This window comes from Eumetopias jubatus, unplaced genomic scaffold, assembly GCF_037043125.1.
Source record: "Eumetopias jubatus isolate StellerSeaLion01/CBP00866 unplaced genomic scaffold, mEumJub1_p1.0 scaffold_14, whole genome shotgun sequence".
Lineage (NCBI taxonomy): Eukaryota > Metazoa > Chordata > Mammalia > Carnivora > Otariidae > Eumetopias > Eumetopias jubatus.
The window spans coordinates 90,456,155-90,475,748 of record NW_028274820.1 but is presented as its reverse complement, the minus strand read 5'-3'; the positions used below and the strand labels follow the sequence as shown (position 1 = coordinate 90,475,748).

The window sequence follows — 19,594 nt, the reverse complement described above, 5'->3', positions numbered from 1 at the left end:
AGATGACTTGGAGCTAAGGCCTGCTTGGAGGGCTGTGTCTGAAGGAGAATGTGGGGTGGGGCAGAGTGTTAGCAAGTTAGGTCATGAGTGTTGGCACTGTACTGTTTCCCACAGGTGTCCATGTGTCTAGGCTGAGGGGGTGGGGTAGGGAAATGGCACCTGCCAGTTCTTTTATTCCTGGAGAAGTATCCCAAAGATCCCTGTCCCTCCAGCACATGCTCTGAGGTAAGTAAACAAATCTCCCTCCTGAATACCCCGTATGTTTTTCAAACTGCTATTTTCATGCTGTATCTCAGTGGGGCTGTTTGTTGTGCTGTTTCTGTAAGGGTGGGGTTTCTTTAAGGACTGAAGTTTCCTGTTGCCCACCTGGCTCTCCCAGAGTTGAGCCTACTGATTTTTAAAGTTCCAAGTATTAAGGCCTGCTGATTATGCCCCTCTTGTTTTCTTGCAAGTTCTCCAGGCCTGGGGTGCTTGGTGTGAGGGTCTGGTACTCTTTCCTTTCCACATTCATGGCATTCCTCCCTATAGCAAATAGTCCCACCAGTCCATTTAGCTCCCAATCTCATCTCTGCCCTTCCTACCCTCCTCTTGTGGGGTAGGACAAGGATGTGTCCTCTTCTCCACATTTAGCTATGAAGAGTCTGTTCTGCCAGTCTTTGGGTCGTTTTCTGATGCAGGTGTTATCTAGTTGTATCCACGGGATGAGGTGATCATAGGATCCTCCTACTCCACCATCGTCCCTGGAAGTCTACATTGTTTACTTTTCTCATATGTTAAATCAATCTTGCATTTCTGGGATAAATTCTGTTTGGTCATTGTGCACAATCCTTAAATAGGTTGTGGGATTCAGTTTGCTAATATTTTGTCTTTTTGTCTTAATTCTTAATAGATTCAGATCTTGGTTAAAAAAAAAAAATTGGCCCCTGGAATCCTAACAGTTGCCTTTCTTGAGATAATTTCTCTGGTACTCCCCTATCCCCAAACAACTCCTATATAATCCCATAACACAGCAGGTAGCATTGATCCCATTATGTTTCTGTTGTCTCTTTACTTGTCACTCTATTTGCTGAGAATAGACTGTATTTCCACTGTATCCTAGTATCTAGCACAATCCCTAACAGTATAACTTGAGCCTTCTGGGAAGCAGATAACCATCAGATTTTTAAAAGAACATGAACAAACATGGTAAGGAGATTATATAACAAAGACTGATAAGAGAGTGGTTGAGACATAGAAGAATAGTGTCAGGAAGGTTAAAATATCGAGTTAAGATATGAATAAATATTGACAACAAGATGTAAATTTTACTTAGCTATATTCAGAATGAATATATATCACAGAATGTTTAAATCTGTACTGCTGGGATTATTTTAATAATAATCATCCTGATGGATGACAAAGAGCAGAATCCCTCAGCTCTTAAGTTGCTTCTGTCTTTCTATCAAATAGAGTTTTCTTCTCTCTAGAAAGGGGAGAATAAATATTGGTAAGAGATGACAGAAGTCAAAAGGCTCTGAATGAGTTATTTCTAGTCCCATACATATTGTATCTCAAGTAAGGAAAGAATTTAAGATCACAAAACCACTGACAAAAAAAAAAATTTTTTTTTTTTTTAAGAATTCAAGGAAGTGACTCTCTGCTAAGTGCCCAATTTTGTCATTTAAGGCTGCATCATAATTTAAGGATCAATTCCTTCAAGAAAACATTCCCCAAGATTTCCAGGCTGGATTTGATCCTGTTCTCTGAACAATCAGAGTAGTTTGTGCATATCATTATCACTCAATCTAACTCACTCTTCTTGAAATGAACTGTATATGAGTCTTACTAAAATTCAATACCTACTCCTTAAATGATGAGTAGCTATTCTAGTTAAAGAGGGGGAGAATTATGTTTCAGGCAAAGACGACAGCAGGAGCAAAGGCATAGTGTGGTAAAACTGATATATTCTGAGGCTACAAGAAGATCATCTTTGCTGAGGTCTAAAGTAAAAGGCAGAGAATGGCAAGAGGTAAAACTGGAGAGGTAGTCAGGAACCAGTTCATTGGAAGTCTTGTACATCATGTTATATAACTTGGTTTCTATGCTGTAGCAAGTGGTTGTCAAAAAATCTTTTTCTTTTAAACAGATTATCGAAAGAAAGCTATGTGGATGAAGAAGGGTTTGATGGGCTAGGTCCTAACTGTTTGGCCTTTCACCATCTCTCAGGATAGCTCCCGAAGTGGTGAGTTACTAAGTATGGTCTGCAAATTGCCAACATCAGAATTATCTTTTTTTTTTTTTTTAAAGATTTTATTATTTGACAGAGAGAAACAATGAGAGAGGGAACACAAACAGAGGCAGAAGGAGAGGGAGAAGCTGGCTTCCCGCAGAGCAGGGAGCCCAATGTGGGGCTCGATCCCAGGACCCCAGGATCATGACCTGAGCTGAAGGCAGACACTTAACAACTGAGCCACCCAGGCGCCCCAGCCAACATCAGAGTTATCTTAAGTACCTTCTAAAAAATGTAGATTCAGGGGTTGACTACAAAGACCAGCTCAAAATCAGAAGCTGGGGTTTCCATAAACTTCCCAGGTAATTCTCACATGTATTAAAACTTTAAAACCAAACATTCTATAAGACAACAGGCCCATGATTTTCAAAAATGCCAGGGCTGTGCATGACAAGGAAAGGCTAAGCGGCTATTTCAAACTGAAAGAATAAAGGGATGTGGCATTTAAATGTGATTTTTGGGGCACCTGGGTGGGTCAGTTGGTTAAGCATCTGCCTTCAGCTCAGGTCATGGTCCCAGGGTCCTGGGATCGAGCCCCGCAGCGGGCTCCCTGCTCCGCGGGGAGTCTGCTTCTCCCTCTGCCTTTATCCCTATCCCTGCTTGTGCACTTGCTTGCTCTCTCAAATAAAAAAAAAAAAAAAAATCTTAAAAAAAATGCGACTTTTGCTCTAAAGGACATTATTGCTACATTTTGTATATCAAAGTTGAATTTCCTGATTTTAATGTAAGACAGTGTTCTTGTTCTTGGAAAATATATGTTGAAGCTGTTAAGGAATAAAGACACATGATGTCTGCAAAAAAATGGATTGGGGGGAATATTAGGTAGAGTTCTTCATACTATCCTTGAAATTATTTCAAAATTAAGAGTTAAATTTTTGTAGGCTAATTTTTTTTTTTTTTTAAGTTTTAGGACTGTGCCAACTTCAAACCCTGCTAGGAAACTAGGAATTAGTGAAAGTCTTTAGGTAGTCGTTTTACATAATCTGATTGGTGTTTTTGATGACTTTTATGGTACTATGAAAAGTGGAATTAGGATGACAATATTGGTGGCAAGGAAGCCAATTAGAAATCTCGTAAACAGGTGATAAGAGTCTGAAAAGAATGATGACAGTTAAAATGGAGATGAAGAGATTCTGAGGCAAAAATCACTGGATTCAGTGGCTGACTGAATCTGAGGGATGGAAATGAAAGGAGGACAAACGGTAACTGTCATGTTGCTAGCTTGAAACGGGTGGTTATGTAGATAGTACTGCTACCAAGGTTATGGAGAATACAAGAGGAACAGCATTTAGTGTAGAATTAGATGAACTTGAATTTGGATATGTGGGACATCTCTGTGGAGATGTTTAAGAGATAGTTAAATATAAGTCTAAAGCTTTGACAAGAGGTCAGATGCATATTTATAGATATGTCCATCTGTATATGCATACATATAAATATATCGAGAGTACAACATGACACAAGATCAAGAGTTCATGAAAGGCTGAATATAAGATGATTTAATTTAGCAAGAATAAATTTAAGGCCCAGAACACTGAACCAAAATACCAACTGAAGCCAAAGATGGAGGAGACACTAAGCAGCAACACAATGAAAACAAAACTTTATAGGTTTGAGTATACACAAATCGAATTTATCAATGCTTTAGGATAGGTTCCAAAAGACAGATGCAACCTTAGGCTGCATTAATGGAAAACGAGTATCTAAAAAGCAGCAAATGAGAGTGATGATTTATTGTACACCTACTAGCCAACATCTGTAGTACTGTGTTCAGTTTCATTCAAGCTTGAACAGTGACAGGAGAGAATAAAATCAGGTGGAAAAGGACTTGAATCATGCTATATTGTGGATGGCTGAAAGAATGGAAGGAAAGTTTCCGGGAAATACAGGATAGCTTTAAAAAAATACTATCTTGGAAGAGGCATTACAAGGAGAATCTCATTTGTTCTCATTTTTCAAGGAGCATCAGGGAAAATGAGTCTGTCAGAAATATTTACCTTTAAGGTTATTCTACTTTTTATTTTGTGTAATTAAAGAGGTGGATGAACTTTACAGGGGCACATGTTTTTAGCTCAACATAAAAAACATTTTCAGTGCTACAGCTCTCTAGCAATGGAATGAACTGTATGGCAACCAGGTAAACTACTTGTCACCAAGCGCAGTGAATCAAGGGCTGGATGAAGCTGGATGCTGGAATGAATAGGTGAGGCTAGAGGACTCTCAAGGGCTTCTCTCTTCTCTAGGAGTCATGAGATGGGAATGAAGAGGTTAGACAATGAGGTATTTTTTTAATTTTGACTATGTAAAAATTACAAGCAATTTGACATATGAAATTCTACTGGCTTTATGAATTTCTAGAGCTAGAGAGAAAAATAAAAATTTGAGATACACAAATTTCTGAGAAGGTGAATTTCTCCTTGGCTATTGGTTTGAAGATAATCTAGTTTCTTACACGTAAATCTTGATCAGATACATATGGTTAAATAACTCACATTCAGATGATTTGTGAGCACTCATTACTGTCTATATCCCTAGTTTACTCACCCACACCTTGATTAGGGAATGGTCTTCTGAAATAATCAAATATATAATTATCTGATACATTTGGCTTTATATCTAGAAAAGATGATAAAAATCATTAGTAGCATGAAAATAATTTTTTACACTTCATATTTTTTCTTTTTCTAAACAAAAAAGGCTAGAAGGTAACATGTAGTTTAGCTCAATAAATTAATACAGACAGTTCTCAAATATGAATTTTTGTTGCATTTTTGCTCTTTATGGTAAAAGTCTTAAAAATGTTCATACCCTTTGGGTCAGCAATTCCTTTCTAGGAATCTATCATAAATAAGAATATACACAGAGTTATAAGGTATTCATTATTGTAACAGAAAATAAGCAAAATTAACAATGGAGGTAGCTAAATTTAAGGTTCACTACTACAATGGAATACTTTGCCACCATTTAATAACATATGTAAAGAAGTTTATAATACACTGTAATTTTAAATGAAAATGTAGGTTGCAAAACATGAACATTCTGTGATTAACATGGAATATATGTGCTCAGACCTAGAAAAAGGTCTAAAATAAGTATTCTAAAAGGTGCTTTTCAGTTCTGATTTTTGATATTAAATTTTCAACAGAATATATTAAAGTTATATATAAAATGATTTTCTTGTATGATCACTATGAGAAAGAGTAGTTAAATTTCAAGTCAATTAACCTTATTAGGTATAATAGAATTTTCCTCTTTCCTTGGTGTGGTTCTTATTCCCATTTCTATTTCTAGTTAGCCTGCTAGATCATAAACTAAATGGATATATATACATGTATATATATTTTTTTAATTAGGTTATCTCAAATCCTTTTTTGGAAATAAGTGTGGTATAAATGTATAGTAATGCAAGTAGAGTTAGGACCATACCACCCTGAATGGCCCAATCTCATCTGATCTCGGAAGCTAAGCAGGGTTGGGCCTGGTTAGTACTTGGATGGGAGTAATGCAAATACAGAGTCAAATTCATATCCAACTTAGCAGATTCCAGCAGAAGCAAATGAATAGTCCACAATTTTATTCTCCTGGGCTCGTCCTCTATTAAGAAATGAGAAGACCAAGATGGTTTCTAAAACATAAAATCCCTATATTGTTTGGGGAAAAACCTCTCAAATCAGAGATCTCCATCAGGTTCATGAACCACTCACTCCAACCCTCCAGTGTAGTTGACCACTCCTTCCTCGTGCTCTCTAGGAACCCAGTCTAGAATACTGGCATTGCACCTGTAATACTGCACTTAATTTGTTTACTTGTTTTTCTCCCCCTATTAAAAGATGAGCTCCTGAGAGTAAGAAATGGTATAGTATACTTCTTAATATCCCTAGCACCAGGCACACTGGAAACCTCAAAGTTGTGGCACAGAAAGTGTTCACTGAATGAATGAATTGTTGAGAGGGTAGAAGCAGAACATTACCTTTCACATCAGAATTTGATTCTCTATGTCTTTGCACTAAATGTCCTTTATCACATGCCTAATGGAACACAGAACCAAAAGGAAAACAATACTATGTTATAAACATGAAAATGCGGTATATTTCCTATATCATCCTTGGTATAGTTTTCAACATTTCTCATTTTATCATCATAGGTTTAGAGTAGACAAAAATCTCTCTTAAATCAGAACCTCCTAATGCCTTTCATAACACTACTTTTCTCCTGCAGCAATGAGAAGAAGAAAATATTGATATTTTGGCACTACTAGGAGTTAAATTTTTTTACTTCATATAGAATTTATTTACAGGGAGAAAGAGAAAAAAATGTATGCTTACAATCTCATTTAAATGAGAAAGATGTAGGAAGGTAAGAATATGAAATGAGTAAAAATACATAAAATTGTGTGAAAATGTATAATTGATTACAAAACTATATTTATATAAAAAAGATGAAAAATATTTTCTCATAGCTTGTCCAAGTCCAGAGTAAGAGCATACACATGACATTGCTTTCTACCTTGAAAAAGAAGTTGTCAATAATGACCCAGCTAGACTAAATGAGACATAAAACATTGTAGAATTATAACAAATCCTGAATAGTCTATAAATCATGTGACCAAACTTTTTCAAGAAGTTTGTTTTCAAACTTTCGTTTCTCCATCTGTGGTATGTGGATATTATACAGAAATTTCCAAAAGGGCAATGGAAAGGAAAAAAATATTGAAAATGTCAATTTTTTGCCAACATGTTATGCATATCAACTCATGATGAAAAGTGGACTATGAAATAGTTAAAAACTAAAATTACCTTCTTTGTAGATAAATTTGGGAACAAAAAATTTAATATAATCATTATGAAAATGAAATTATAAAAAATCAAAACTTGATTGTTGAAGGCACAGAGAAAGGAAATATTCTATAAAAAATTATACAAAGTTAAAAGTAACAGTATTATATAATCACTAGAATTTGGAGAGACAAGAGGTAAAATTAGGCTAGAGAAATTCACTTGTGATAAGACCTGATTTGATGAACTCAGTCATTTTTAGCCCTCTTCCCTTGATTGAAATGATGCTGTAAGCCACAATAAACTATTACATTCATCCTACTGAAAATCACCAGGCCAGTGTCCTTTTGAACATGATCTCCTAATTCTAACCACGGTTATCTATAATTGTTTTTGTTGAAAGTCTTCCAAATCAATTATTGAGAATGTCCGGTAGGAAATAAAGCTAACTAAGATACTTTAAAATAACTTAAAAATATTTTTGGGATATATGGATGTCTTACAAACAAAATAATAGTTCAGAGCATGAATTTAAGTTGTCCTCAGGCATTAAGCTCAGTTAAGATGATACTGTTCACTTTTTTTGCCCAAGATTAGAAAATAAACTTCAAGATCAATGGCTAAGAACTCCTATTAGTTTATAAGCATACTTATAATGTGCAGCCTTTTCAAATGACCAAGTGATTGTTTTCCAACTGGAAAATCCAATATTAAATATAGATTGATTTCATAAAAAATTTGAAGCTCCAATCAAGGGGAAAATATATAAACATTTAATATAAAGGAATTTATTATATTTTACATAAAAAAACTGTGGATATGTTTATGAGAAGTATGTGTCTCACAAAATCTACATACAAAACTAAAAAACAATCCCCCCAAACAAAATCTACTTTGGTTATTGGGTTCTGTAAATGACTTAACACACTGAAATTGGTTTCCCAAATTTTTTTTTATAATCTTGACCCTCTCCCAAGCATACCCACGTTGCTTAGACTGCACAATTTACAAACAAAAATCATTGTAAAAATATGCAATATTACTCTAACAGTGTACTGAACTAGAATTAAAAATTTATGAGGAATACTGCACACAAATGAGTGCATGCATACTGGTAAACTGTAAGCTCTGTGGACTGTCAGCGTCAGTTTCATGGCATCGATACAGTATAATGTATGCAGGATTCAGCGTCAGTTTCATGGCATCGATACAGTATAATGTATGCAGGATGGTAACACTGGAGAAGTAGTACAGGATGCAGCAGACCTCCTGTACATACATTTCTTTACAACTTCCTGTGACTATGTAATTCTTTCAAAATAAAGTTCTTTAAAAAAAAAAAAAACTATCTGTTTTTGTCTGGTTCTCCCCAAAGGCAGAATTTTTGACCTGAGTGTCTCTGGACTTGGGGGTGGGGACAATGGCCCTCTTCTCTCAGGGACACCCACTTTAGGAGCTGAGCTGTAGGTGGAAAGAGGGCAGTAGCCTCAGGCCTTCTCTCTCGGCCTCTTCGGGGTGGAATCTCCATTTTACAAGCTAGGGCAAGGGCAGTTGCGGCCAAAATATGTCATGTAGCATTCCCGGCAGAATCTCTGTCTCACGAATGGGGCCTGGATAGAAGAAGGGAGCGCCCACCTCTTGGCTGCACTCACCTGGAACTTCGCCCCAACAACAGGGACCTGGAGGCAGGCTAGGAAATACTGATGCCCTGCCCTCCTTGGGAAGATAGCATCTGTGGAGAGAGGGGGCCCTGTGTTCTTGGCCGCACTAGTCAGGAGTGGAGTTTCAGTCTCACTGGACTCGGGGGGGGAGGGGCAGATCTTGATTCAAATACCACAGGCTCTTGCTGTTTTCTTTTTACCAAGTTTTAGATTTTCACAGATGTTTTTTTTCATTTGCTGTCTGCCCTTAGGACAATTTCCAGAACCTTTAAATGGTGTGTGGGGGGGGGTGTTCACCAATTTTTGCTTGGTGAATGGATTTGCAGAGCTCCTCATGCTATCATGATGGAAGTCAGTATCGCAGCAGAATCTCACATTTTTGTACTGCCATCTAATTTTTGTTTTAATTAGCTTTCTTTCTTTTAATTTCTATCCTAGATGTATCTTTGTAAGATGCTTCAAATACTTTTCAGAGTAAACTAAGTGAAATTTAAATATAGTACCTTAATAAAACCCACCTCTCATCTGTCAGGGTTCTTTTGTGTTTTTATAAATAGGAAATAATATGAGCAAAGTTGTAATCATTAACTTTTCCTGGGGAAAACAATTAGGGCATAGGAAGTGTAACAAGAAATGACTTGCCATTCTCCTGCAACCATTTTTTTCAAAAACCGTTAATAACCAGATCAATGCATACCTTTTGCTCTTCTCTGGTGTTTTGATGACTTGCTATGGTAGAATTTCTTTCCTTCTTTGTTTTCAGGTGTTTTTTCTTGCTTTTTATCTAAATAACAGAATCATTTAAAATCAATATGTAACACGTCAAAGACAGTATATATGTGGACATAAAACTATCTTGAGACTTCCAGTTCTAGGAAGTATTTTTCTATTCCTCTAAGTACAACTAAAACCCCTGAGTATTATATAGAAGTTAAACATAAGAGGCTCTAAAAAGTGGAAAGGCAGACCAGTGAGGGGTAGAGCAGAGGGGCAGCAGGATGGTAAGTAGATCCTGTATTTCGTTTTTGCCTCATACATCCCAGCGTTAAGAACTGGAGAAACCAGCAATCCAGAAATGCCAATAAGTGAAGAAAAAATGTCTGAAAACTCCCCAAATTTGATGAAAGACATGAATGTAAAATCCAAGCAGCTCAATGAACTCCCAAGTAAGATGAACTCAGAAACCTATGATGAGATACATTATAATCAAACTTTCAAAGATAATCTTGAAGGTAGCAAGAGAAAAGCAAATTGTTACATGCAAAAATCCTCAATAAGATTATAGATTTCTCGGGGCACCAGCATGGCTCAGTTGATTAAGCCTGACTCTTGGTTTCAGCTCAAGTCATGATCTCAGAGTCATGAGACTGAGCTCTGCATCAGGCTCCATGCTTGGCACAGAGTCCACTTGAAGATTCTTTCCCTCTGCCCCTCCTCTCACAAGTTCTGTCCTTCTAAGACAAATAAATCTAAAAAAAAAGGGGGGGGGGCATCTGGGTGGCTCAGTCGTTGAGCGTCTGCCTTCGGCTCAGGTCGTGATCCCAGGGTCCTGGGATTGAGCCCCACATTGGGCTCCCTGCTCAGCAGGAAGCCTGCTTCTCCCTCTCTCACTCCCCCTGCTTGTGTTCCTGCTCTCTAATAAGTAAATAAAATCTTGAAACAAAATTATTAGATATCTTATCAGAAACTTTGGAGGTCAGAAGATAGTGCACCAACATATTCAAAGTGCTTTAAAAAATGGCATTATTGTCCTTCAAAAATAGGAAAAAATTAAGACATTCCCAGATGAACTCCCTCAGTTTTTGTTTGTGACCACTAGACACATCCTGTTGGAAATGTTCAAGGGAGTCCTGCAAGGTGAAATGAAAAGACACTGGACACTAACTTGAAATCTGTAGAGAGAAATAAAGATCTCAAGGTAGCAACACAGGCAATTATAAAAGCTAGTATATTTTTGTAACAATGGTTTTAAAGAGCACTTTCTGTTTTCCATATAAGAGACTAACACATTTAAAGAAAAAAGTTATTAATGCAGTTTCATCCTGTTGTGATCAGAGAAGATACTTTGTAAGACAGCTATCTTTTAAAACTTATTAAGACTTATTATTAAAATTATGTACCAACAAATTAGATAACCTAGATGAAAGAACAAATTCCTAGAAACACAAAACCTAGCAAGACTGTATTACAAAGAGATAGAAAATATGAACAGATGAATAACTAGTAAGGAGATTGAATCAGTAAATCAAAAATCTCCCAACAACAAACCCTAGACCTGATGGCTTTCTGGGAGAATTCTACCAAACATTTGAAGAACTAATACCAGTCCTCAAACTTTTCTAAAAAACCAAAGAGGAGGGAACCCTTCCTAATTCTATGAGGCCAGCATTATTCTACTACTAAAGCCAGACAGACACTACAAAAAATAAATAAAGACCAGCATCTCTTATGACATTCATGCAAAAAATCCTCAACAAAATACTAACAAATTAAATTCAGCAGCATGTTAAAAGGACTGTACACAATGACCAAATAGGATTTATTCCTGGCATGCAAGGATGGTTCAACATACCAAGTTGATCAATGTAAAACACCACATCAACAGAATGAAGGAAAAAACCCCACATGATCATCTCAACTGATGCAGAAAAGGCATTTTACAAAATTCAACACCCTTTCACCATTAAAAAATCCCAACAAACAAGGCATACAAGGAATCTACCTCAACACAAGAAAAGTCATGTACGAAAAATCAACAGCTAACATTATGTTCATGGTGAAGGCTGAAAGCATTTCCTTTAAGATCAGGAACAAGGCAAGGATGTCTGTTTTTATCACTTCTATTCAACACAATACTGGAAGTTCTAGCCAGAGCAATTAAGCATGAAAACTGAATAAAAGGCATTGAAATGGGAAAATAAGAAAATGATCTCTGTAGATGACATGATCTTACATTTTAAAAACCCTAAAGATTCCACAAAAAACCTGTTTGAACTAATAAATTAAATCAGTGTAGTAGGATACAAAGTCAACACAAAAAAATCAATTGCACTTTTATACACAATTAAAGAATAATTTATTCTACATTATTACATCAACAGATGGTGCTCAGAAAACTGGATATCCACTTGCAAAGGAATGAAATTGGACACTTACCTAATACCAAATATAAAAAATTAACTCAAAATAGATTAAGGACCTAAATGTAAGACCTAAAAGGATAAAAGTCTTAGAAAAAAACATAGGACAAAACTTGACAACACTGAATTTGTCAGTGATTTTTTGGCTAGGATATTGAAGGCCAACAGCCAATAAGGGACTAAGGTCTTTAGCCCAAAAGCCTCTGAAGAACTGAATTTTGTTAACAATTATGCAAGCGAGATTAAAAGTGGATCCTTCCTCGGGCCTTCAGATGAGACCATAGCCTGACCAATACCTTCACAGCACTCTTTTGAGAGACATTAGACAGAAGCATCCAGCAAAGCCACTCCTAAATCCCTGTCTCACAGAAATGGTGTGATAATAAGTATCTGAAAAGTTTTAAGCTGCTGCTTGGGGTAATTTGTTACTCAGCAATAGAAAACTAATACATCTATCTTATTCCATTCAGCTGCTATAACAAAATACTGCAGAGTGGTTGGCTGAAAATAATGGAAATTTATTTCTCATAGTTCTTCAGGGAAAAGGTTGAGATCATTGTGGTAGTATGGTCAGGTGAGGGCTCTCTTTTGGGCTGCAGATGTCTTATTGTATCCTTATATGGTAGAAGGGGCTAGGGACCTCTCTGGAGCCTCTAAGGTACTAATCCCACTCAGAGGGCTCTGGCCTCATGACCTAATCACCTCCCAAAGGGCCCACCTTCTGGTTCCATCATATTGGGCATTATAATTTCAACATATGAATTTGGGGGAGATAGAAATATTCAGGCATAGCATTCTCTCCCTGGGCCCTCCAAATTCAAGTCCTTCTCTCATGAAAAATGCATTCATTCCATCCCATTCCATTCCAAGTTATGTGCTTCCAAAATACAGTGGTGGGATAGGCATAGGACAGACATTCCCAAAGGGAGAAACAGAAAAGAAGGATGGGGTGATGGATCCCAAATAACACTCACAAGTTCTACCTTCCATAAAACAAGAGAACACAAACACAATTCAGCCAAATTCTTTATAGTCAGGATTAAAATTTTCTCCATCAGCCAATAGCATGTTTGTTTCTGAGACTTCATGAAAATTACCTTTAATATTCATATTTTTGCTAATGTTCTGTACGTGATTATTTGTGTATTCTTTAAGAAGATGGAAACTCACTCCCCCTCTTTCCTTTCTGAGCCCCTACCAGAATCACCTTTGGAAGTTCCTTCGTGGCAATCAGCATTTTCTAACATGCACTTCAAAGCTCTGCTGGCCTCTACCCATTATCGAATTCCAAAGCAAGTTCCACATTTTTAGGTATTTGTTACAGCAGCACCCACATTTGGTACTAAGAGAGCAGTGTCTTAGTTTGTCTTAGTCACCTCCTAATACCATCACATTGAGGGTTAGGGTTTCAACATATGTATTTGGTGGGGGCATAAACGTTCAGTACCACCTGAACTCCCTACTTCTCCTATTCTAATTTCTCCTAAGGCACTTACCATTACCTGGTACATATTTTACTTATTTCTCATTTTTTATTTCCACCAACTAGAATATAAGTAATGAAAGAGGATTTTTGTCTCATTTTTTGTTCACTGCTCTATCGCCAACACATAGCTGAAGCTCAATATATAGTTGTTAAATAAAAGAATAAATGAATATTGAATTTGCAGTCAAGTGATGTATGTTAGGCTACCAACTCTCATTAACAAGTGGTGTGGCTTTTGAGAAGTAAGCTGTCTGGATCTTGAAAGTAAGTGTGCTAAAAATCCTAAGGATAGAAAATTCTATGATTTAAAGATACGTCACATAATCAGAAAGCAGCAGTTACTGCTATACAGTAACTACACAACTGCAAGCATATTTTTGTCTGATTGTTAGTCACAATGAGAAGAATACCTATTTGGTATATCCATACCATAGGCAGAGATTCTCAATCATACCTGAGAAGTTAACTTGAGAAGATAAGTCTGAGACTCATTGGATTCTGAACTGTTGGAGCCTCGGCTGCTACAAAAAATAACTTTGATATAATAATTATTAGGTTATTTTAATTATATTTATATTTTATTTAAAGTTACAATGTTTAATTTATAAACAATCTATTTTAAGTATAAAAATAATAATAAATAACATTTTGGTGGCATTTTAAAATTTTAACTGTTGCTTTTATCCTATTATTGAAATGGTAAAAATGGTTCTAATTATAAGAAGAATGTTTACAAAGGTAAACATCACAAATAAATTTGTAAATATTACAAAGTGAAGATGTCATAGTTCTAGCCATCTCAGAGTATGAGAAGAACAATGACTGAAATTGGAACACATCAAATAGAAACAAATCCATGAGTTCAAAATGATACTCTCCATCTGCAAACAAACTTATTAGTCACCTCTGGAGGTTGCAGGGGCACTAATGCAAGGTCTGAAAATTTATAAATAAAGGAAAAGAAACAAACATTTGTTCTGTCTTTCCTATAGGAAACTGTACAAAATTAGTACCTTCATTCTTCCAACAACATTCCCTTAGCATTAAGTTTTGCATTTGTTATTCGCTAATTTAGAGTATGTATGTGGCATCTCTATAAATGTGTCAATTCTCTGTGGGTAATGTCAGCATCAAAAACGATTTGAGTATGTCTTTCATGTACAGGACATAATAGGTGTTCAATTCATATTACTTGAATAAATAACTGAAGTCTTAATGAAGCTGGACCAAAGTAAAGTGCATGGAAAACTTTTCCTCCACCTATAGTTGGGATTTTCAGTTGAGACAGAATTTTATATCCTCCTGTTATTATAAAGAGCACAGTAACACAGCACAAACTATGTTACATCCACCATCTTGACTTACCTAGACTCTAGATCCAGTGTCATTTCTTTCAGAGAAGTATCTGAATACTCAAGGATTTTTTCCAAGTTTATATGTTTTTCCATTTCTTCTAATTCTTTCAAGCACTGATAATACTAGGGGAAAATGATAAATTAATTACAAATTAACTCTATTTCCTAATTAAACTAATTGAATATTTATAGACACCTGGAACAATAGCTAGGGGGACACCAAGTACTAGAAACCTCAAACACTGTTAGGATATTAAAAGAGAAACAACTGCCATAGGCCCTTAATTAGTTATATTACCTCATAAACTTGAGTTTGCTACATTACCAAATGGACTTTGCTTACCTTGGTTCGGTCTGGATCACAATAATCCAAGAGAGAATCACAAAAATGGTATCCCACTGACTCCAAGTCTTTTGTGTTGAAATGAGTGCCCCGTTTATTACCTAAAATATCAATAAGTTTATCCACCATTGAGGATGAGTTAATCACTTGTCCTTAATTGGTAGGCCTAAACGGTAAAACAGAGTATAAATAAACAAAACATCTGATATGGTTCCTAGCTGTCCTCTGGATTTTCTTCCTTGGGGAAGGTCCTCCTCCCCTCTCCACCCCTGGATCGGAGCTGACTTAACACGTATTAGTCTGTGTTGTAAGGCAGAAGAAAATTTAGTAAGAAATTATGGAATATTTGGTTACCAGTTACACTCATAATTAGTGAAAAATGCGGGTAAATATTTTAATGTTTTCATCATCATAGTGTTGTATCAGTTTCAAGGTGCTTTAAAAAACAAATTATACGTGTGGATTTCTAGCACTTTCGAGTCAATAAATTTTCTAAAAATGTAACAATTTTCTTAATACGGAGTATTCTAAGGGTAAACTAGATGTGACTAAAAGATTTCTTAAATGGAACTAGAGAGCACGCTTTCATTTTTAGTTAAAGGAACCGAGTGCTTCCATTAAAATATAAATTGACCCCCTCTAAGAACCCCCAACAAACCCAGTCTACTTTGACTTGCAAATAGCAAATCCACCAAAAACATTTCTATCCTGATATGTTAAGTATGAGCATTGCTTTTTCTTGAAATCACAAGTCATCTGTAAGGACTCCTTAAAAACAAAATGAAAACAAGCAATTAAAGATGAGTTCATGAAATAACCAGTTAGGTATTCTATCTATATGCTAACACTTTGTTTTCTAAACAAAGAGAAATGATGAGATGGAGATACAGAGTGGTAGTTTGTTCATCCTATATATAGAAGCAACTGGACACCAGCATGTATCTAAGTGGGAAGGAAGTGCCCACTATCAAATTGTCCACCCAGTTAATCTCACACTAAAAATATTTCTTTGGTTTAAAACTCTGAGAGCCATGAATGAGAATACTTGGTCTTACCCAGGGTAGAGCCACAAAAAGTAGCCTCCATGGTAAAGCTGTTTCTGATTCCCATTTTCCACATTACTACCCTTCCTGTTCCCTCTTTGCTCTTCTGAACATTAAACTTGCAAGCTGAGAATGAAAACTAAAAAGAAGCAAATAAAAATGAGAAAATGTGTTTTTCTGAGTACAATGTCTTTCTTAGGAAGTAGGGTTGAAAATGAGAAAGTAGTGCAAATGCAGTAATTCTCTCTAAAGCTTCAGGGGCTACTTTTATTTCCAAACCAGTGGAAATAACTTATTTTAAGGATGACATATTTTCATTTCTCAGAAGTACAGATTTGAGAACACTGGCAATAAATTTTACTTTTTATATATAACATATGCATTCTTGATTCTGTTGGGATAAGCTCTTATACTTCAAAAAAGTTATAGGAAAGGGCTTAAATATGTTTAAGAATAAAATTAATGTAGATGTTTTGAATAAAATAAGGGTGCTTTACTTTTACAAGCTTAATCATTGGAAAGCTGTCCTGAAAGACTGTTATAACGTCAGTCTCTCTAAAAAGTTTTTGCTATTTTTTTATTTATAATAAAATTAACTTGTGTTCCATCCTATGAGTTTGACAAATGTATAGATTTGTGTAGCCACTACCACAATCAGGATATAGGACAGTTCCATCACCTCTAAAAAACTCCCTTGTGTTATTCCTTTGCAGTCACAATTATTTATTTTGAAGCTACAGTAAATGGTGTCATTTTCAGTTTTGGTTTGCGATTGTTCAGTGTGAGTATATACAAATGTAGTTTATTTCTGAGGGGGGATCTTGTCATGTAGGACATTGCTAAACTCACTTATTAGTTCTAGGAAGGTTTTTTGGTGCATTGCTTTGGATTTTCTATGAAGACAATCATGTCATCTTTATTCCAAAGTGTCTGCCTTTTCTTTCTTTATCTTGCCTTTCAGCACTTAGAACCTCCAGCATAAGGCTGAATTGAAGAGGTAAGTGTGGTTATCCTGGCCTTGTTCCTGCCCTTATAAGGAAAACAGTCTTTTATCATTAGGTATGGTGTAAGATAAGGTGCATTTTTTTCCTTCACATTTCAAATTATTTGTCACTAAATATTCCACGTAGTTGCTTTTTTATGGTCAACTATAAGGCAGTCGAAAGAACTAAATAAAAAAGCAGTTTACTGAACAAGGTGATCTATTCTGCAGTCTCACATGGGCAACATGTAATAAAGGAAAAGTTAAAAATCTTAAATGGTCTTACTTTATCTGGACAATTTTTGCTCAGCATAAGTGGGAAGATTCGTTGCTGTAAGTATAATGCTTTACATCTATCACTACCATCACAGCCATACATGAAGATGTTCTCTTTTCTACTATGGCCATGAAGGTCACAATATAAAATAACCTCTCGTTTCTCCATCAATCTACCGAGAAAAAAAAGAAGTTACTAAATGAGTTACCAAATTTTACCTCTGCATTTTTCTATGGATTTACAAGTCTAATATCCAAATAAACAGAATTTCTTATATCCTCACTTTCAACTTCTTTCTCTTATCCATACCGCATATTAACAATTTTAAGACATCTACAATAATTTCCTATTAGCTATATATAAAATACGAATGCTTGCCTTCCATTATAAGGACAAAATTTACCTTACTCCCAAGACTCTCCAATAGGATCCTCTGCTTTATTATTCTGGTTTTCCATCGCATAAAGAGAACAGCTCACTCCTACTTTGCCCATTAGCTTTCACAGAGATTCTTCCTGACTAGAATACCTACTTTCTTCATTTCCGTAAGTACAAATACTGCCCCTCATCCCTCAAGGCTGACTCCATGTCTCACTCCCTAACCAGTCAAGACCACAGATTTTTCTTTTTTTGAATTCCTACAGCACATAATATTGGTACCATTTGCTGACATTTGCCTTGGAAAGTTTTCATATTCTTTTTTTTATTTAAAGATTTTTATTTCTTTATTGAGAGAGAGAGAATGGTAGAGAGAGAACATGAGAGGGAAGAAGGTCAGAGGGAGAAGCAGACCCCCCACTGAGCAGGGAGCCCGATGCGGGACTCGATCCTGGGACTCCAGGATCATGACCTGAACCGAAGGCAGTCACTTAACCAACTGAGCCACCCAGGCGCCCAAGTTTTCATATTTTTGATATTTAATCTTGTTAAGGGTAAGAAATGCTTCAGATCATCTAGAACAGTGCTATGCACAAGAGTACCCAAATATTTGTTAAAATTGAGTACTCGACAACCTGGTGCTGAAGCCAATTATTATACAACCCTTGATTAAAGTGGTAAATACTATTTTGAGAAAAATGGTACCAAAGTTTGAATTTTTTTTCTGGTAAATTTCTAATAAGTAAGGAAATTATTACACATTTCTTAGGAGCACAATCCTAAGCTTGTATAACTTAGGCACTCAGTGAATATTTAAGCAATAAAAAACAAGCCCCTAGGGACGCGTGGGTGGCTCAGTCAGTTAAGCACCTGCCTTGGGCTCAGGTCATGATCCCAGAGTCCTGAGATCGAGCCCTGCATCCCGCTCCCTGCTCAGCAGGAAGCCTGCTTCTCTGTCTCCCACTCCCCCTGCTTGTGTTCCTTCTCTCGTTTTGTCTGTGTCAAATAAATAAAATCTTTAAAAAAAAAAAAGCCCCCCCAAACTGATTGATGAAAATAACTAATGGAGAGGCTTTAAAAAGGTAAAAAAAAAAAAAAAAAGAGGTATTAAGGTGGTAAGATGACAGGCATTTTTTGCTTTTTTTCATATTTCTAAACTTCATGCATTATATTACTTAAATAACCAATATTACATACACTATTTGTTATACCTGGAAGGATAAATACCAAAATGTTAGCAATGATATTTGTAGTAATATATGTATTACTTTTATAACAAAAATATTAAAACCTAAAATCAAAATATTCAAAGCATAGCTTCTATTAGGAATAATACTTCTTTAAACTAGACTATAAACTATACTACTTCTTTAAACTATAGCGAAATCCCAAAGTGAGGTCTGTTACATGTATTAATTGACTGCCCTTTTCTCATTTGGTGCCCAATAAATTCGAATTGATAATATAAGACTGACATAAAGCCACTAAATGATCATTACAAGTTTTTAGTAACCTAAGTGGATTATAAAGCAAGATTATCAAGTTAGGGCTTTAAATATGAAATATGCTGAACATTTTTTGGCCAACATTTCCCCAGTTTTAATGATCTTTCAGTTTCTTACACATAAATCAAAATAAGTAATTCCCAAAGATATCTCATTACTTCCAAAGGGTCTAATTTTACATGAATTTAAATCACTTGAGAAATGGTTTGGGTCTTTCTTCTTACCCACAGGCTAAGATATTCTAGCATCCTATACTAAAATCTACTCTTTCTTATTCTCATATTCCTTAAATATACTAAATCTTAGATATACTTACAGCTGCTTGCCTTCCCACACATATGTGACATCTTATTCTACTTACCTAACTATGATTAATTGCA

General features: G+C 35.8%; 1 protein-coding gene and 1 long non-coding RNA gene across 2 annotated transcripts in view; one reads left to right on the top strand and one right to left on the bottom strand.

Annotated features, from left to right (window-relative positions):
- The window catches only part of AGBL3 (AGBL carboxypeptidase 3), a 58,467-nt gene that overhangs the window by 19,102 nt on the left and 19,771 nt on the right, over positions 1-19,594 (bottom strand). Inside the window, exons 7-14 of the mRNA XM_088018518.1 lie at positions 17,341-17,503; positions 16,085-16,211; positions 15,030-15,130; positions 14,697-14,809; positions 13,786-13,852; positions 9,403-9,489; positions 6,240-6,297; positions 4,820-4,885 (exon numbers count right to left, since the gene is read on the bottom strand). Coding sequence (XP_087874644.1) covers positions 4,820-4,885; positions 6,240-6,297; positions 9,403-9,489; positions 13,786-13,852; positions 14,697-14,809; positions 15,030-15,130; positions 16,085-16,211; positions 17,341-17,503 — 782 coding nt within the window. The remainder of the gene's footprint in view (positions 1-4,819; positions 4,886-6,239; positions 6,298-9,402; positions 9,490-13,785; positions 13,853-14,696; positions 14,810-15,029; positions 15,131-16,084; positions 16,212-17,340; positions 17,504-19,594) is intronic.
- Positions 1-19,594, top strand: part of LOC148162543 (uncharacterized) — a 62,709-nt gene that overhangs the window by 37,896 nt on the left and 5,219 nt on the right. Inside the window, exons 4-5 of the long non-coding RNA XR_015766783.1 lie at positions 2,126-2,221; positions 17,034-17,069. This is a non-coding gene — a long non-coding RNA (uncharacterized LOC148162543). The remainder of the gene's footprint in view (positions 1-2,125; positions 2,222-17,033; positions 17,070-19,594) is intronic.